The sequence below is a fragment of the Heteronotia binoei genome, chromosome 7, assembly GCF_032191835.1.
Source record: "Heteronotia binoei isolate CCM8104 ecotype False Entrance Well chromosome 7, APGP_CSIRO_Hbin_v1, whole genome shotgun sequence".
Classification (NCBI taxonomy): Eukaryota; Metazoa; Chordata; class Lepidosauria; order Squamata; family Gekkonidae; genus Heteronotia; species Heteronotia binoei.
In genome coordinates, this window is record NC_083229.1 from 79,857,969 (window position 1) to 79,877,548 (window position 19,580).

At 46.2% G+C, this 19,580-nt stretch overlaps 1 protein-coding gene across 2 annotated transcripts in view; it reads right to left on the reverse strand.

The window, feature by feature from the left end:
* Positions 1–17,970, reverse strand: part of LOC132575264 (calcium-binding tyrosine phosphorylation-regulated protein-like) — a 29,883-nt gene extending 11,913 nt beyond the window's left edge. For both annotated transcript variants that reach the window (XM_060243889.1, XM_060243888.1), the window contains exons 1-3: positions 17,878–17,970; positions 12,155–12,338; positions 11,919–11,972 (exon numbers count right to left, since the gene is read on the reverse strand). In XM_060243889.1, coding sequence (XP_060099872.1) covers positions 11,919–11,972; positions 12,155–12,305 — 205 coding nt within the window. In that variant the 5' untranslated portion in view covers positions 12,306–12,338; positions 17,878–17,970. The remainder of the gene's footprint in view (positions 1–11,918; positions 11,973–12,154; positions 12,339–17,877) is intronic.
* Between the last annotated feature and the right edge of the window lie 1,610 nt (positions 17,971–19,580).

Genomic DNA, 19,580 nt, shown 5'->3' on the forward strand with positions numbered 1-19,580 from the left:
TGCCTAGGGTCTCATGCAAACTCACAGATCAGATTAGGGACATGGAGATTAGGGACAATGGCCCATCCAGTCCAACACTCTGTGTCACACAGTGGCCAAAAAACCCAAGTGCCATCAGTAGGTCCACCAGTGGGCCCAGGACTACTAGAAGCCCTCCCACTGTGCCCCCCCAAGCACCAAGAATACAGAGCATCACTGCCCCAGACAGAGTTCCAACAATATGCTGTGGTTAATAGTCACTGATGGACCTCTGCATAATTCCAAATTACCAGGTGTAATCCAACGGCTAACAGGTTCAGCAACAAAGAGGCCCTGGTCTTCCGAGACAGAGTGGGCCATAGCCCACACAGGAACAGCAGGTCAAGATGGATGCCGCTCAAAGCTAGGCTGAATAACCACTGACATTCTTCACACCAAGTTGTCACTGAGCCCAAGACAGGCAAAAGCTATCTAACTTTATGTGATGTACTTGGAGACGAGACGTGGAGAAGGCAACTTGATTTATTAATAGTGCATCACAGAACAGAACTGAGAACACGCGGGCCGGGACCCGCTTATATACATGTACCTGGAAGAACCTTCCAAGCTGGCCCGTCCTATGCTGGCCCATCAAACGTCCCGCCACTGATGGTGATTGGCGGGGCCTTTCGCGCGCTGCGCTGAGTCGCCTGGGGACTTCCCCCCAGTCGCCTCTGCTGCGTGGCCGTGTGGTGCTTGGGTTCAACACAATACACTACACTTTATATAAAAAAGGTTTCTGATGGACACCAGGTGTGCTTGGGCCAATTGGAAACCTGAGAGGTGATATAACTCACTCTCTGACTTTCTAAGATGTGATTTACAGAGGGAAGGGGGAGAAATGAAACTTACTGGAAGTCATTTTGCCTTTGTTCCCAGGTGCAAATCATGTCTCAAAGGCTTTGGATTTCATTAACTTAAGTACCAAGGCAAGAGTGATACACCCTTCTCTTCCCAGATGTAAGCAATCTGCTAAGAAGGTCATATCAACCGTTGTGTCTCTGGGAAAGAATGTGCAGACCTCTCAAGCCTGAACCAAAGATTTTTACACAGACAGGGCTTGGCAAGAAACCATTTTCTTTACAATATTCTCTCTACAAAAACTTTCTCTGTCATTGCTAATAACAGTACAAGGGGTGGGGAATCTACCTTAACTGCCAAAAACATGAGCAGCGGAAGGGTGACCCCACTCTCAGACCCAACCCAAATCAAGTTCCCATGTGGCAATTTCCCTTTAGAATGACATCGGGAAGGTACATTTGCCGATCTCTCAGTATCACTGCAAGTTTATCTCAGAAACTGAACCTAATAAACAAGTTTTTGAGACTATTATGCTGGAGATCTTGTAACTAGAAATCATTCCTACTGGCTGGCAGCCCTCTGTAAAGTCAGAGGAATGCCTTTGCTCCCTGGGAAGGAAAAGGGGAGGACTTTATTGTTCTGTTTGGGTGCGTTCCTGTGGGGTGAGGCTTGCTGCAGTATTGGCAGCACCTTCCACGCCCCCTCTGCAGTTGCTGGCTGGCAGTCAGCCCTCCCCTCTGCCCTGATTATTATGTAGGCAAATGCTGGTCACCTCATGGTTTGGGGGTCCGGGTAGGAATTTTTTTGCTCTCCAGCTGATTGGCAGGATTGTTGGGGTGTTTTTTTTTTTTTTTTTGCCTACCCTACATAGCTTTTCAGTGGATTGTGGATTTGGCTATAGGGAGATGCTGCTAAATAGGTTGGTCACTTTGGTTAAGGCAGGTTTTCTGTGCTTGGCTATCACATGCGGCATGTGGAGGACCAGAAAGCATCCTCTCTTGGGGGTTAGGAGAGTGGCAGGATCAACCTTTGGGTTGGATGACCAGAGTGGGAGAATGGAGACCGGCCTTTTGGGTTTACCTGGAGGGGGCTTTCCATTGAGAAGTGCATCTGGTGGATAGACCCTCTGGGCTTGCCTGCTTGCTGAGTCGGCCTGGTGGGAGCTGCGGTGTACAGCTCTGGCCAGAGGACAGGTCACTCACCCGTTGAATGGCAGGGGAGGTGGTCTGTTGAGACCCCTGGCTATGCCGCAGTTCAGGTTAGCCCTTGCCATTTGTTATTTAGAGTTTAATAAAGTGGCCCATATTTATATCCAATATTTTGTGTCTGACTCTTTATTCGACTTGGGGGGCAAAGGCAATACCTTACATATGTGGTTGGAATGCCATAGCATTCAGGATTTTTGGAGGGAGGTTCATAAAGAGATTTCCAATGTGGTGAGTCTTCCATTGCCCTATTCCCCAGAATTTTTGTTATTGGATTTTTGGGCTGATTCATTGATTGAAAAAAAACATCAAATCCTTTGTCTTGACATTGGTTGCTTCTGCTCGCCTGGTTATTGCCAGGAATTGGAAGTCCTCCACAAGATCTTTACTTAGACAATGGTACCAGAAACTCTGGGAACAATTTTTGATGGGCAGGATTATGCATAATCCATTTTTTTGAGACTCACGTGCAGTCCCTTATAAGAATATGATGAAACATGGAAACCAGTTTTGGATTTTTTAATGTGATAAGGATATTATCCCATCAATGCAACTAAAGCTAGGTGGTTGGTAATTGTGAATTTAGGTTTTGATGGTTACTTTGGTTATTATGTTTTATGGTATGGTTGTATTTTTTTTGTTTGTATTGCATGGTTTTAATAAAACGAGGAAAAAGAGGGGGGGGAGGGAAAAAAGAAAGAATCCTTTCCATTTCAATAAGAGTCTTCAAGGCTAATAAGTTGTTCAACCATCAGTTACCATACACCTCAGCAGGGCTGGCCCTAGACTGTCTGGCATAAAGCCTACTCCTTATGTACTCTTTCCCACATACCCATTTTCATAGCATTAAACCAGTATCGGTGCACTCTGTGGAGATATTCATTACATTAAACAATGTGATTAAAGACAAAGAGAAAAAGTTCATGCATGGGGAAGGAAATGGAAAGAAGGAAGAAATATTGGTTTCCTTCTTTGTGATTATAAAATGCAAAGGCACCTAAGTAAGATGTGTGGTCTGTTGACAAACAGGTGAATGTGTGGACAAATAGCTTACAGTGGACACTTGATTTTTCTTTATACATGTGTTGAGTAATCATGTTACCTTCAACACATGTAGAGCTGAACATGTGAGTAAAGCCACACATTCATCCGGGATCCTGGTTCCATTAGTAAACGGATAGTGCATTGGCTCTACAAACAGGTGTACGCACAAACATGAAGGATGTATGTACATGGCCTACAAGAAAATTCCAAATGAACATTGCTCACATAGGTGATAGACTATTAGGCCACCGGCACATAAAAAAATTTAACTAAAGATTACAGCCCAATATGGTGTGTACTTCTTTGTCAAGCAATGGTATGCATGGTAGTTTTTTCAACATCTGTCTGACTTTGTATCCAAAAGACCAATACCTTCTGTGCAAGATTCTGGAAACAAAGGACTAGGAATATCTTTGCACTGTGATTTTTACAGCCATAACAGCAAGATCTTGGCAGGCAAAAGAGAAGGCCTTCCAAGACAGAGCCTGGAACTAAAGGCATCCTGTGGACCTCTTGTGGTAGGAAGGAGCAGCACAGCCTGCTCACCCCAGGCAGTGCAAAACAGACAAGAAGGAAAGGCAGAAAGTGGGAATGAAGGAGTTGTGGAGGGCAGAGAAAGAGAGCTAGATAAAGCACTTTGTGCAGAGAATGGATAAACAACACTTTGTTCACCTTCTTGACCATGGTTAATCTGCAGAAATGCTGCTGGAAAGTCTGGTATTTCTCACAACCCTCAAGTTGCAAAGAATACTTCAGCTTCTGTGGCCCTTTATTATATGTCCTGGATAATGCTGATCACCAATTTGGGGTCAAGAAGGGATTTCCTGCCAGGCCAGATTGGCTCAGGGTTCTTGGAGGCATTTTGCTTTCCTCTGGGCATCAAGCAGGGGTCATGGGGGCAGTGGGGGGAAAGTAGCTGTGAATGGGCAAGGGGGTTGAAATAGATTACCCTTGGGGGTACCTTCCATGTTTCTATCCTGAGCAATGCCGCATATCTGAGTGCAATTCTAACAAACTACTAAGTTGCTCGTTAGTTAACACCCATGGGGTAATGTGAATGTGCTAAATTTCTACTACTGTGTATTTCATTAGGACTGTGTGTATCAAAATTTGGGGGATGGAATTTGGATTAAGTCTCAGTATACTTCCAGACATATTTGGAGGTTTGCAATTTAAAGATTCAGTCTCTCTACAGCCATTTCATGGGAATCATTGCCCTTTACTAAGACTCATGCCTGAAAATCTTAAATCCAATTAGAAACCTTTTAAGTTTCAGGAATTCAATCTGATCTAACTAATAATTAGCTATTTTTACTTTTTAAATTTTGTTTTGTAGTGTCTTCTGATGTCTACCACGCTGAGCTCTGTGTACTCAAAGAAGGGTGATATATAAATCCAAATTGTAAATAAATAAAGGCATCATCTAGAACAGGGGTGTCAAACATGTGGCCCGGGGGGCTAAATCAGGCCCCCGGAGGGCTCCTATCAGGCCCCCAAACAACTGGCTGTCATCTGCTTCCTTCTATCTTTCTCTTGCTTCCTTCTGCATCACAGCTTGCTTTGCAAGGCTTGCTCAGTCTCACAGGAGCTACAGAGCAAAACCTCTATTTTCTCAATTGGCTGAAGTTTCTCCATTGGGGAGGAAGAGGGGAGGCAGTGTTTGCTTTGCCAGGCTCTCTCAATTTCCCAGCAGAATTACTGAGCCAAGCCTCTCTTCCTTCTATTGACTGAGGCTCCTCCCCCCTCCTCATCCCCTGGGGAAGGAAGGAAAGAGCCAGAGCTTCCTTTGCCCAGTTCCCTGGACCCCATGGGAGAAATACAAAGAAAGCACCTTTAAGACCAATGAGTGCTAATGTTTGAGCATTTAAAAAAAAAATCTTTGTGTTTGTCTGTGTCCTTTATAAAGTTTATATCTCTGCTACCTAATCTTAAATAGGTACACACGTGGCCCAGCCCAACATGGCCTGGCCCAACAAGGTCTCATTTATATTAAATCTGGCCCTCATAACAAATGAGTTTGACACCCCTGAAATTTACAGTGAAATCCAAAACAATTAAAATTCAGAGCAAAAGCAGCATATTAATAATCTTTGCATTGCTGTGGAAGTGCTAAAAAGGTGGTTTTGCATCAGCACTGCCATCCAGGTTGGGAATGATTCTGCTGCTTCCAAAGAAGTTTAGTGAAGCACAACAGCCATTTATACTGGGTATTTCCAGGTTATTTTTTTACTTACTTTTGGGGACTGATTCAGGTAACCAGTGTAGCCTAATGGTTAATTACCCAGATAGGACTGGGAATACACTGTTTCAAATCCCCACAAAGCTCACTCAGTCATTCCTCAGCCTATGTTACCTCACAGTGGGCCATAGCCAGGATTTGGAAGTTCAGGGGGCATTTACATTTGGGGAGGGCGATCAGGGCTGGGAGGGAGAGGAAGAGGTGAGGAAAAGCCATGGTGATCGGGACAGAAGCAGCCCCCCACCTTCCTGCCCCAGTTAAAGGGCCTGACAATCAGCTGTTTCACAGGCCCTTTAACTAGCAGGGGGGTTGGGGCTGCTTCTGCCTCCAGCCCCACGTGCTATTTTAATGGTGGGGAAGGGAGGGTGGTGGCAAGGGGCAGGCAACAAAGAGCTTCCCTTCCCTCCTCTCCTCTCCCTGCTGTTTTTCCTCATAGCTACAGGCCTGCCTCACAGGTTGGTTGTGAGAATAAAATTGAGGATTGAAGAATGGTGTAAGCCTGAAACCCTTGGAGGAATTGGTGGGATAAAGATTGGGGGGTGGGAGGCTGGGATCACATCAAGATAGGTGGTCAAGTGTTGTTGAAAGGGCCCAAAAATATATGTGAAAATGGAAGACCCCATTCCTAGGATCGAGTTCTGAATCAGAGCCACATCTCTCTTACTGATGGAGATCAGGAAAAACATGCAGTAGCTATTCTCCCCAGTTCTTGAATAACTAATAAACCTGCTCTCATTTTCCAGTGAATGAATGACAAACATATGGCTCTTCTTTTTTAAATGTTCTTAAAACTCTGGAATGGGAAACTCATGAGGATGTGAAAGTAGAGCCGGGAAAGGTGGGGTTTGGGGAGGCGAGGATCCTCAGTGGGGTGTAATGCCATAGAGTCCACCCTCTAAAGTAGCTATTTTCTCCAGGAAAACTGATCGCTACCATCTGGAGAGCAGGTGTAATTCTGGGAGGTATCTGGGCCCCACCTAGAGGCTGGCAACCCTAAATTTTGTTTGTTTAAAAGTTAATGATTTGAACAGCTTTAAACAGCTTAATTGATTTGTGCTGAAGTCCTTACTTTTTTACATTGTGTTATAATGCACACCATCACAAATGGCCTACCCACCCCCAACCTGTGAACTGATTCAGTCAGGTTCTCATAGATCATCAAAAAGGTTCTGGTTCATGGTTTCAGTTCAAAGAGGTTGGGGCAAGCCACACACCCAGAAGCTTCTGAAGAATCCTTTCTCCATTCCAGCTATTTGAGCCTGCATCTTGCCAAACAGTCTCTCCAGTGTAGAAACAGGAGCTGCATTCAAAGGGAGAAGAACTGCAGCCTCAGGGGCTCACAAGCAGGCAGAGCCCCCACACGGGTTGGGGGGAGGTGCACTTTTACTGAGGTCCAGAGGCTGTCACCTAAATTACCATGAGGAAAAAACTGAGGATAAATCATGCCTGAAGATATCTGCAGAAATGGATTTCCTTGTTTCATTTGTCCAGATCTCTTGTGAGATCTGCTGGAGCCAATCAGAAGCAGCATTAGAGCAGCAGTCTCAAGTGACATTCTGAAGTGCCCAGACTATCTAAAGCGTGCAGCCTGCAGTGTAGCTGCTAGGCTGCTTTCGCTCCCTTTGCCTCCCTGGGAAGAGGAGGAGGAGTTCGCCCGTTTGGGCGCGCAATTTGAGGGGCGGAGCATAGCCGTGTTAATGGCTAGTTCTATGCTCCCCTTTTGACACTTCGACGGTGATCGGGCTGAGGAGCATTGTTTGTGGTGGTGGGAGCTTTGAGTGGCGGCTGAAGCTTTGAGTGGCAGGGAATTTGGAGTCTGAGTCTTGACTGGGCTGGGGGTGCTTGGTTGTGTGTGGGCTAGGTCCATTGGGTTCCCCCCCACCTTTTTTATTGCAGCTGCTGCATGTGCTGGCCTTTCTTACATTGGTGTTTGGTGTGTATGGTGGGCTTTGGGCTGGGCGGGCTTTACTTGGGACTGGGGGTTGTCTGTTTCTCCCCTCCCCCCCCCCCCCCGGGAGATAGACGGCCCGAGAGTACTGGAGGCTCAGTGGTAGAGCATCTGCTGGGTAGGCAGATTGTCACTGGCTCAGTTGCTGGTATCTCCAACTAGAAAGGGGTTTAGGCAGGTTGTGTAAAAGGCATCAGCCTGAGCCTCGGGAGAGCGGCTGCAAGTATTTGGGGCCAATAGGGGGCCATTGCTGTTTCTTTTAATTGTGTCTCTGGGCAGAAAGTGGGTGGCCACTTTAATCCCCTGCTTGGAGGCAAAGAGCCATTGAGGACATCTGCTTGCCTGTTGCTGGGGAGAAGATTAGGCGGCCATTTTCTGCTCCCCTTTCTTGGAGGGAGGGAGGGATATTATCTGGTACCTGGATATTATCTATAAAGGCTATATGGCCTTTAATGGACCGGCCTGGTTACAATATGACCAGGAATTTCGGATGAGGGCTGCCCTGTATCCGTCTCTTCAATGGAATCGGATACATCAGCAGATTTGGCTGATGTCCCCGGCTAGGCCTAATCTGGGGGATCGCTCAGATAGCGGTCACTTAGTAAATAGGTCATCTACCTCTGCTTCTGCTTCATCAAACTCTCCCCGCGGTACAGCAGGGCAGGCGGTTCAACCCCGCTTGCTCTGTTGAGAATTCGGAGCCCTTGGGGTATGTAATAGGAAAGCGTGCCAGTTTAGGCATGAGTGCCCCATGTGTAGGGGAGCCCACTCTTTCGATGACTGCCCTAAAGCCCTAGGAATTCTAAGAAGCCTGGAGGGAATGGAAGTAGCTTTCCGGCCAAGAAAGGGGCCCAGCCCGATAAAGGTGGGACCTCTTGAGCGGTGGCTTGCAAGGTATCCTTGGAGGGCTGACAGTTTGTATTTGTTAGAGGGTTTTAAGTTTGGTTTTAGGATCCCTTTTCACGGGTCTCGAGTTCAGTTTATGTCTGGAAACCTTAAGTCAGTTCAAGGTTTGGAGCAGGTTGTTAGGGACAAAATTGCTAAGGAGCTAGCTGAGGGAAGGATTTTGGGCCCCTTTTCACATCCTCTAGTGAGTACTCTTAGAGTGTCTCCTTTGGGTGTGGTGCCTAAAAAGACGCCTGGTGAATTTCGTTTGATTCACCATTTGTCTTTTCCTAGGGGCGGGTCTGTGAATGATGGAATTCCAGAGCACTTATGCTCTGTCAGGTACACCAGTTTCGACCAGGCTATTGCCGTGGTTAGGTGTTCTGGGGTGGGGGCATAATTGGCAAAATGCGATATTAAGTCTGTGTTTCGCCTTTTGCCTGTTCACCCCGATGATTTTGAGCTCTTAGGCTTTTCTTTTGAGGGCCAATTTTACATGGATAGAGCATTGCCAATGGGCTGCTCTGTGTCATGTTCCACTTTCGAACGTTTCAGCACATTTTTGGAATGGGCTGTGTGGGAGAAAGTGGGTTTGCAGGAGGTCGTTCGTTATTTGGATGACTACCTGTTTGTGGGTCCCCGGGGGACGGGGCGTTGTGGGCAGCTGCTGGCTGGTTTTGCCGAGCTGGCAGCTGAGCTTGGGGTTCCCTTAGCTCCTGAGAAGACGGAAGGTCCGACCCAGAGGTTGACCTTTTTGGGTATAGAGATAGATACTTTAGCACAGTTGTCTAGGGTGCCGCCTCAGAAGATAGAGGAGTTGAGGGCTAAAATTTGTACCTTCCTTCTTAAGAAGAAGGTTACTCTGCTGGAATTGCAGCAGTTAGTAGGCCACCTCAACTTTGCCTGCAAGGTTGTCGCTCCTGGAAGGGCTTTTCTTAGAAGACTGTGTGACACCATGGAAGGGCTGCGCCTGCCTCAGCATAGAACTAGGGTTACCTGCAGCATGAGGGATGATTTGAGGGTTTGGCAGGAATTTTTGGAATCTTTTAATGGAGTTTCCTTTTGGAGGGAGAACTTGAGGCTCGAGGCTGAGCTCCAAGTCATGTCTGATGCTGCTGATTCCTTGGGTTTTGGTGTTTATTTCCGTGGACATTGGTGCGCGGATAGCTGGCCCGATTCCTGGGCAAGGGTAGGGGTGAACCGGGATCTCACGTTTCTCAAGTTCTTTCCCATCTTAGTTGCGGTTTGGCTGTGGGGGAAGGATATGGCCAATCACACCGTTGATTTTTGGTGTGATAATATGGCGGTGGTCCACGTCATTAATTCCCTCTCATCCAAATCTGGACGGGTTATGAGATTGGTGAGGGCCTTCACTCTGCGTTGTTTGGGGCTTAATATTCTGTTTTTAGCCAAACATGTTCTTGGGGTAAGTAATGGGGTGGCTGATGCTCTATCTTGTAAACAGATGGAGAGATTTCGTCAGCTGGCCCCAGAGGCAGACGGAGAGCCGGTGCCAATGCCCCAAGAGCTATGGCTGATTGGAGAGCCGAGGCCTGCAGAGCGATAGGTCTAGCCATTGTGCCTAGCACGCGGAAGTCTTATGAACGGGCTGTGTGGCAGTTTGAAGACTTTAGGGCTGAGGTAGGGTACCGCAGGGTGTGGCCCCTTCCAGTGGAGGAATTGCTCCATTACTGTGTTTCGCTGAGAGGTAAGGGGTTGGCAATGCGATCCATTAGGGGGTGCCTGTCGGCGTTGGCTTTTGCCAACAAGGCACTGGGTTATAGGGAAGACCCGACGGACTTTCATCTGTGAAAGATGTTGGAGGGGTGGTCTAGAGAGACCAGTCCCAGGGTTGATACGCAGAGTCCTGAGTCTCCTTCGATTTTATGTGGTTTGAAGAGGGTTTGGGACGTGGTGTGTGCTTCACCTTTTGAAGCATGTTTGTTCCACGCTGTGTCCTTGTTAGCCTTTTGGGGGGCTCTTAGGGTGAGCGAGCTGGTGGCTCAGTCTAGAAACGACGTTTCTGGCAGGGCGCTGCGTGTTGGGGATTTGCAGCTGTTTGGGGGTAAGGCAGTCATTACTGTCCGTCGTTCTAAGACGGATCAGTTGTAGCGGGGTACTGTGCTCAAGCTCGGTAGTTGTTCTGAGCTTGAGCTGTGTCCAGTTGCTGCGCTGGCTGCTTACTTGGCTGTCAGGGGGCCCAGGGATGGGTTTCTATTTATGCACCTGAATGGTAACCCGTTGACGAGACACCAGTTTTGGGCATTGACGGCCCGGGCTTTGGGTGAGCTGGGGTTGTCAGGGGTGCGGTTTGGGACCCACTCCTTTAGGATTGGGGCGGCCTCTACAGCGGCAGCCATGGGGTATACTGCTACTTCTATTCAGAGGCTGGGTCGGTGGCGTTCATCGGCTTACAAGGCCTATGTGCGACCTTTTATTGGGCCGTGAGTGATTTTGGTGGTTGGAATGTTATTGGTTCTGTTTGTGTTTAAGTGTTTTTTTCTCTTTAGATGCTGCTGTTCCTGGCCAGAGGAGCCGGAGCCGAGTTCTCATCTGCATAGTCACGTGTTTTGGGCCGCTCTTCAGGCATGGAGAACTGCGGTCGGCTCTCAGCCGGGACTCAGCCAGCATGCCGTTATCGAATGGCAGGGGCGCCGGGGCCTTCTCTGGCCGGGCTTGCTGCCGTTGTTGTTTGAGAATAGAGCGGGTCCTCCTCCTCAGATCTTAATTGTTCACCTGGGAGGTAATGATCTGGGGCTGTTGAAGGGCAAGGCCTTAGTATGGCAAGCCCGTGATGATTTCCAGCACATTCGGGAGTGATGGCCGGGGACCATCATAGTGTGGTCAGCCATGCTGCCCCGCCTAGTGTGGCGTTGTGCTTTGGACTCCACAGCTATAGAAAGGGCTAGATATAAGGCCAACAAGGAACTTAAAAAGCTGCTTGAAAGGGGGTTGGGACACTATTTGCCCCATCCGGATATTTTTGTAAAATGTCCTGGGCTCTACAGAAGGGATGGGGTCCATCTCTCGGAAAAGGGTAATATGCTTTTCCTGAGAGATTTGCAGCAAGGGTTGTGGGTGGCTTTGAGCCTCCCGGTGGGTGCTAAGCCCTAAGTAGAGACTTGGCCTTAGTAGTGGCAGGTTTTTGGGGTTTAGGACACTATGTGGCTAGGGGAGGACTGCGAAGCATCCCCCTTTTGGGGAATTTGGGGTCTGGCATAATCAACCTTGGGTTTGGAGACCCGGGTTTGGAGAATGCAGACTGTCCGGGAGGCTTGGCTAGAGGGTGCCTTTCTGGCAAGACGTGCATCTGGGTTTGGGCCCTCTGGTGCAGGTCTCCCTGCTGGGCCTGCCTGGAGGGAGCTGAGTTGCTCAGCTCCGGCTGGGGGGCTGGGTCTCTCGCCCGTTAATGGCAGGGGAGCGGTCGCGGTGACCCCTAGCCCTGGCCAGGCCGCTGGTGGGTTGCCCTTGCTGTTTATTCTGTTAAGTTAATAAAGTGGCCCAATTTTATTCCAATGTATTGTGTCCGACTCTTTATTCCGACCTTGGGGGGCAAAGACCCTTCTCTCCAACAGAGAGAGTGTTAAACTAGGGCTATGCAAGTGAGACAAAAAAGACAGAGAGTGATTTGTTTACCTCTGTTTGAAATGTTCCATCATATAAAGAACTAGTTTGACCAATTACTTCAGCTCATTTCTACACCTTTTGATGACTAGCTTCTGTTACAAAGTTCTTTCAAGTATCTCATCATGTAAGAATCAGGCCTTCAGCAGCTTACCTCTGGATAGATGAAATTCTCTGACCAGATCTTTAATGTCCAAATTAGGGTGATCTGGGAAGGAAAGCCGAGAAGGCTAATTAAATTAATAGTTGGTGTCAGATTTCAGTCATATGAAAGGGGCAGGTTTGCTAGCAATTTACAAAGAAATGGTTCCATTGCTGCCAATGGCCCAACAAGTACAAATGCTTTACCAAACAAGTATTTAACGTTTTTTAAAACATCAAAAAGCAAACCTTCTCGAAACATCATCAGCTCCCTGAAATAGAGAGCAGCAAACTCAGTGATGTTGCTGGGACTGGTTTTGAGAACTGCTCTGCTCACTCCCTCAAGTAGAGTCTTGAGGCCATAAGGAACAACCATCCTGGGCTTTCCGGGATGCATCATTGCCAACTGAAAACGAAACTGCAATTTCACAAACTATGAAGGGAGAAAAAAAAATTAAGAAAACACTTTTGTCATTTACCTTGGAACCTAGGGCCAGTCTTACATTCTAGGCACATCAGATTTAATTCTTTAAGCAGAGTTACACCCTTGACTTAGATGGCCTTAACAGTTATACAAAGCAAATCATCCTCTCTCCTAACTCTGACAAAGCTCATGGGGGTTCTAATCTTGAACCTGGATGTGTCCAACACCTGCAGCTCTTCCTCCAGCCGTATCAGTTCTAGTTCATGGAAAAACATGACATGAATCTCACTGTGTCTCTTTCATTACAGAACAGTCTGAAATGCTGGACCAAAGACTCCAATCTCAGACAGGGAAAATTAGTTTACATCAAAAGAGAGGTGCAACTTTTCTCTGGTGCCAGCCTCTCCAGCTGGGGAGCTACACTGAACAAGGAACCGATGCAGGGTCTGTGGTCCTGGAAGGAAGCACATCATCCTATCAAAACATTAGCATTGAAAGCCATCTGGCTGGCCCTTCTTCACTTCCAGGATAGTCTAGTCAATTAACATGTATTGATCCACACCGACAACCTAACAGCCAAAACCTACCTCAACAATTAAGGGGTTCCAGATCCTGCACCTTACAAAAGGAAGCAGAGCAACTGTTCAGCTGGGCAGAGTTGCAGCCGGTCTCTATGAAGGCAGAATACATAAAGGGGTCCTTCAATGTCAAGACAGACTGACTCAGCTGGGAGAGTATACAACCGGGGGAATGGTCCCTACACAGGTTGCTGTTTCAGTAGATGGTGCAACACTTCAGTCTCCCAGAGGTGGATCTGTTTGCATCACCTCTCAATTATCAGTTACTATAGTTTTTCACCAGATATTTTCATCATCATGTGGAAGGGATAGATGCCCTGATGTCAGTTGGCCACACGGACTGATATACTCTTTTCCACCAATTCCGGTTTTGCCAAAACTTGTCAGAAAGATCAAACAACAGAGAGCAGAGATTCTACTGGTAGCCCCATTGTGGCCTCATCATCCTTGGTTTTCCTCAATACAGCGAATGGCAGTCTCAAACTGTCTTCATCTTCCAAATGCATCTAGACATACTTCTACAGGGCCCCATTTGACATCCTCATTCAGAATGGATACAGCTGGCCATATGAAGGTTGAATGGAGCTTGTTCATAGACCTTGTTTTGTTGCTGCTGATGCAACAGAAACTCTTTTGGCTTTCAGGAAAGTATCTACTATTAGGATTTACAGCACTGTATAAAGTGTTCCAAAGATGGTATAGAAGGAAAAGGATGGATCCATTACAGCACTCCATTCAAGGGATTTGCACTTTTTATAGGTTATTCTGCAAACAAGTTTGAAACCATCCACACTTAGGTGGCAAGTGGCAGCTTTAGCTTCTATCCTCCAGCAGGTTGACAGTTCCAGACCTACCTCTCATATCTGCAGATTCCTGTGGGGAGCCACCCTGCAATGTCCACCGCAGATTCACAGATTTTTGACTTGGAGTCTATATACCATACTGACAGCATTAACCAAACCCCCCTTCAAGCCCCTTAGGATGATTCCTCTGAAATAGCTATGAATGAAGACCATCTTCTTAGTTGCAGTGACATCAGTTAGGTGGGTCTCCAAAATTGTAACTTGTTTGCTTAAACGGGACCTTTGCATTTTCCACAGGGATAAGGTGATGCTATGCACAGACCCTACTTTTCAACAGAAGGTACCATCTAGATTCCATAGGTCTCAGGAGGTCTTCCTTCTCACATTCTGCCCTGATCTCAAACATCCCAAGGAATGTTCCTGGTACACCTTGGATGTATGGTGCACATTCAAGTTCAACCTGCATCAGACAGAGCTCATTTGTAAGACTGACGCTATGTTTGTCAACATTGCAGCACCTAACTTAGGAAAGCAGATATCAAAATTAGCCATCAGCTATGCCATTTGGCAGTGCATTGCAGATGCATACTAGGCTCTCAGTATGACTGTTCCTCCAGGGATAACAACTCACTCTGTTAGAAGCACAACCACTAATGCAGCCTTTGACAAAAACACATCAGTGGAGGAGGTGTGCAGGGCTTGACAGAAGTTTTATAGCGGGGTAGATATTGTAGCTCCAAAGCAGTGTGCACACACACCAGCAGGGGTTGGTACTATTTACAATTTTATTTACAATATATATACATAGTCCATATAGTCAGTCATAGTTCTTACTGACAAACTGCTTCGTCAGACACCTGATACCACAATGGCACACACTGGCAAGTATATCACAGTCTTATATACAGAGTTTTGTGTCCTTTTACCCAATCAGTACAGACATGCTGAGTCACTGAAGCACCACCTGCAGGCTGATGCAATATGTCCAGTCATGTGATCTTTACCTGTCAGATAGATCAACATGATCTGTCTACAAGTTGCTATCTCGTTAAGGCATTTCTACTTCATATGCCGACAGGGCAGCCATTTTAATCAGTTTCTACTTTTGTACACCACCACAAGCTGAATGTATACAATTCCACAGATGCAGCATTCAGTAAAAGAATACTGCAGCATATTGTTTATGATTAGGGCAATTCCCACCCTGCTTACCCTACTGCTTTGGGAGCACCCAAGATGTCTTCCACCTCTTCTCCTCAGAGGAAAGGAGGACATCTTGCCCTCCCTTCTATCATGTATCACTCTCAGCACTCTTTACTGTACACTACCTCTTATCAGCTCGGAGTGTCTGATGTTATCTATTCAGACAGTTCTCTGTCTTCCTGTTGTATTATCTTGTTACTAAAAGTTCTATTCAGTTAACTATGTTCTTTAAGATTAGTGGGAACTGTTTCTCAGAATTTCCTGAACTGAGAAAAGGACGTTTCCACACCATACAGGAAGAGGATGTCTTTGAAGTTCCTGCCTCCTTGATAGGATGGTGGGAAACACCCAAGATGTCCTCCTTTCCTCTGAGGAGAAGGAGCCCTCATGGTAAGTGCCAAGGGTCATTCTCTCTAATTGGTACCCAAGGCAAATTACATAATTCTACTCTCCTCCATTTGATCCTCTCAACCTTGTGAGGAAAGTTAGGTGGAGAGTGAACAATTGGCCCAAGATCACCTAGCAAGCTTTCATGGCAGAGTGGGGACCTGGAGTCTCCCATATCTTAGTCCGACACTTAGCCTCTGTACCTCAGTAGCTAACACTTGTGCTTAGGAATAGCACTCTATAACACTACTGCCACTTACACAGAAGGCAGCTGCGTAGAAGCTTGGTTTTGGAGGACAGCAGAATGTATTGTGGATTATCAGTGCCACTGTATGCTGTGCAAAGATATTGCAGTCTAAGCTCATTTATTTCTGTGGGCTTAGTGATGTGGATTTTCCATCAAAATTAAAATTGGAACATTTTCCAGAAGAAATTCTGCTGCCTTAAGTAAAGTGTGATTTGTTTTGGAATGTTATTATTTATATTGACTATACAACATTTTAAGGAGTGCTCCATGTTTAATTTTATGTCCCAATAGCAGCTAATACTTGAACTGAAATACCTGATTAAGAAAAAAAATCAAGTGTGGTTTCAGTATTATATTAAAATAGATTCAGATATTTAAGTGGGGGGATGGGTTGCAAAATACTTGTGAAAATTTGAAGACGATATTTATTTTAACTATTTTATTCAAATTTCTATCTGCTCCTTTCTCTGCCATGGATTTCCCTTACAATATTTAAATTCAGGAGGGAAACAAAAGTGCTGAAAACTACTGAATTGCTAGTATTACTATACACAAAGGATCATTCATCAATCATATGCCATGAATCATGAATAAACGAATCTTGGATGACTAGCCTATAGTTCTGTAAATTGATATATTGTTGTTTTATCATATCGACTTAAGTCAAATTGTTGGTTTTAATATGTTGTTAGCCACCCTGAGCCAGTAAGGGGAGGGCGGGATACAAATCTAATGCAACAAATGAATGGATGAATGAATGAATAAAGCAGGAATCAAGTATCACCTTTAAGACTAACCAATTTTTATTTAAAACATAAGCTTTCGTGTGCTCTTAAGCACGCTCTATCAGACAAGGAATCCAGCATTTCAGACGAGGAATCTCATCTGATGAAGTGTGCTTAAGAGCGTACAAAAGCTTATGTTCTAAATAAAAATTGGTTAGTCTTAAAGGTGCTACTTGACTCCTGCTTTGTTCAACTGCTTCAGACCAACATGGCTGCCCGCTTGGATCTATCTGAATGAATTAATGAACCTGGCTGTCTGTTCATCTGTTTCAACAGAATTTGACTCTCTTCCACAGAAGTCACTGCAGTAGCTGCCCCAGCCAGCCATGGCTTTGCACCCCCGCCCCACACACACAAAGGAGAGAGAGGAAGGATGAGCAGACTCCCGCTGCCACTCATGTCCATCCCAACTGGGGTTCAGGCAGCAAGCTTGAGGTGGTAGCCATTTGCTCCCACCCTGTCTGGGAGACACTTGGCTTCATTGGCTCCTACCTACCTTGCACAGAGCCAGAGCCATCCTTTGCTTGGCACCAGCAGGAGGGCCAACGGCAGAGTTACCAGGAATTCTGGGGCCCCATTTTAGGCTTTGGTCAAGGTCCCCAGAATCACTGAGACCTTCCCTGTTTACACACTTCTAAATACACTGAAGTCAACAGACTGAGAAAGATGCAACTCTGCTTAAAATGACATTTGTCAGTCACCAATTCCAAAGAATGAAAAAGCTCAGGCATAAGAAGCCTGGAAAGTATGTATCTCCAAAGACATTAAAGCTTTGACTGATCTAATGCAACCATCAAATTGTCTAGATTTCCTAAATCTGTAGTTAAGTTGTTCTTCGTACATTTTGCTGAAGGTTCTGTTACAATGTCAAGGGTTTCGGTGCTTCATGACTGCAGCAATAGACTCCACAAGAGATGTGATCTGATGCAGGAAGACATGTGAACTTTCATACTGATACAACACTTGCTTCAAAGCATTTTCAATTTTCTTAACCCTTGGCTGCCACAGCCCACAACAAGTAAAATTCCTTCACAATATTTTGCTCATTGAGCTATTATTCCTGGAATTCTGTGATTTACTAAGCTATTTGCAAGTCTGAATTACCACATCATGGAAGCAGCATTTTGGCAAGGGGGTGTGATCATTTCAAAGTGCCATGTAAGCATCTCATCCCATGCAAACCCTCCCCCCTCCCCGATTCTCATGGGTCAGGGATAGATGGGAACCTGACAATAAGAAATGTGAAGGAGCGGGATGGGGGGAGAAGGGTTGTCCTTCATTTTATGCTGCCTTGGACCTCCTTGCACACAGGCATAATGCCATCTTAGCAAGGGCAGCCCCCCCTTTCTTTTTTGGCCCAGCCAGCCTTCCCAAGCTGCTGTCCTTTCATTACATTGCCAGCCTGGGGCAGGGAGATTGCTGTCCCGTTATTCAACTCCTTCCCTTTAATCCATCATCCCCAACCCCTTCCCGCCATGGGTCACAAGGGAACATTCCACCCTCGCAGAACTGCTGCCCTCACCGTCACTCTGAAAATGCCCCAACCTTTTCTTTAGCTAGTAGGCTGCGCAGAAGCTCCTTCCCCGCCCCTTACTGGAGCCTCCTCTGGAGTGAGGGAGGAATGTAAAGGGCTTTTATATTAGAGGAGTCATGCTGGGTGGGGCTAGAATACTTATATTTGTGAAGTCACAAAGCCCATGTCATCCTATAGGAGGAGCAGCGCCAACGAAAGGGTACTCAGTGTGCTTTGCTTATGACAACAAAGACACGTGTCCAACATTGCAGAAAATCATACACTATGAATGGACATGATCAGGGGTTGTTTTGTAGAAAAATAAGTGGTGGAGCTCATTAGCATAATTCATTAACATATGCTGCCCCCCCCCACCAGCCAAAAGCAACCCAATGCAAGAAAGGAGAGCCCTGCTTGGGCTGGCTGGAAGTCCAGCCAGCCCAAACAGGCCTTGCTCACCTGGGGTTCTTCTTGGCCGACCCCAGCCCCCAGTTAAAAGGTCAACAAGCCACCCACCACCCAAAATAGTTTAGTTTAGTGGGGAAAGGGTGGTGCGGGTTTCTCCAGGGGTTAATGAGGGCTGCTGGGGGTGTGGTAAAGCTCCTGGTGGCTGGCTGGCTGCCCACTCTCTTAATCCAGGGATTGTTATTCAGCTGCACCTACTATTCAGTGGTCAAGGTAGGTGGGGAAGAGGAGGGAGGAGCTGTGCTCCTGTGAGCTCCTGCTGAATTCAAGGGCTGGACATGATCCATCCTTTTTAAAAAGCTTCTGTCAAATTAATTTAAATGATAAAGTGGTGCATTCCCCATCTCTACCAATAGAGATAGCAGAACTTAATTTACCCTTGGCTGGATCATGCCAATCACATAAACAGGTACAAGAAAGAGTATCAAATCAACTGCTTGGTGTACATGGCAAACTTTCTGAGGTGTGGGAAATTATATCTCTGCATCATCCAAAGAAACAAACATATACCAGACTATTTGGGGAGGGTGTCCCGATGGATGTGGTGCATGTGGGAATATGGGCACTTTTGGTGCACAATTGTGAGCTGCTCCAAGACTGAGATTCAGAGTGGAGGGTGGGGTATAAGTCCAATATCTTCTTCATCTTCTTCTTCTCTAGATATGCTGGGAACTGAACCTGGCACTTCGGTGCACATGAAAATTAAAACCATCATGGAAATTTATCGGGGAAAAGGTATCTAAATAACACAGACAGGTAACCCACACTTGACTGCATCCCACTTGCAGTCTGTAGTGCTGTGTATAGTTTACTGTGCATTGGATCCCATTGTGTAATTTTGTATCATTTATTATGTCATAAACACTTTGCTTCAATTCTGTTTTTAGAGTTCTGGTTGGTTCTATGACATAAATCATATTTCATTGTTTATTGAATGTTCCATCTTGTTGATTATGAATAATGCAAACAAACAAACCATTACATTAGGATTGCCTTCAGGCAGCACTGGTTCTTGTGGATGCTGTAAGCACCTTGTCTAAAGCCATACACAAAACAAGCTGTTTACTCAATCTGGCAATGGCTCTTGGGGTCTCAGGCTGAGGCTTTTAAGATCAGCTACTACATGATCCTTTTTGATACAGTGGTTAATTGCACGGACTCTTATCCAAGAGAACCGGGTTTGATTCCCTACTCCTCCACTTGCAGCTGCTGGAATGGCCTTGGGTCAGCCATAGCATTCACAGAGTTGTCCTTGAAAGGGCAGCCCCAC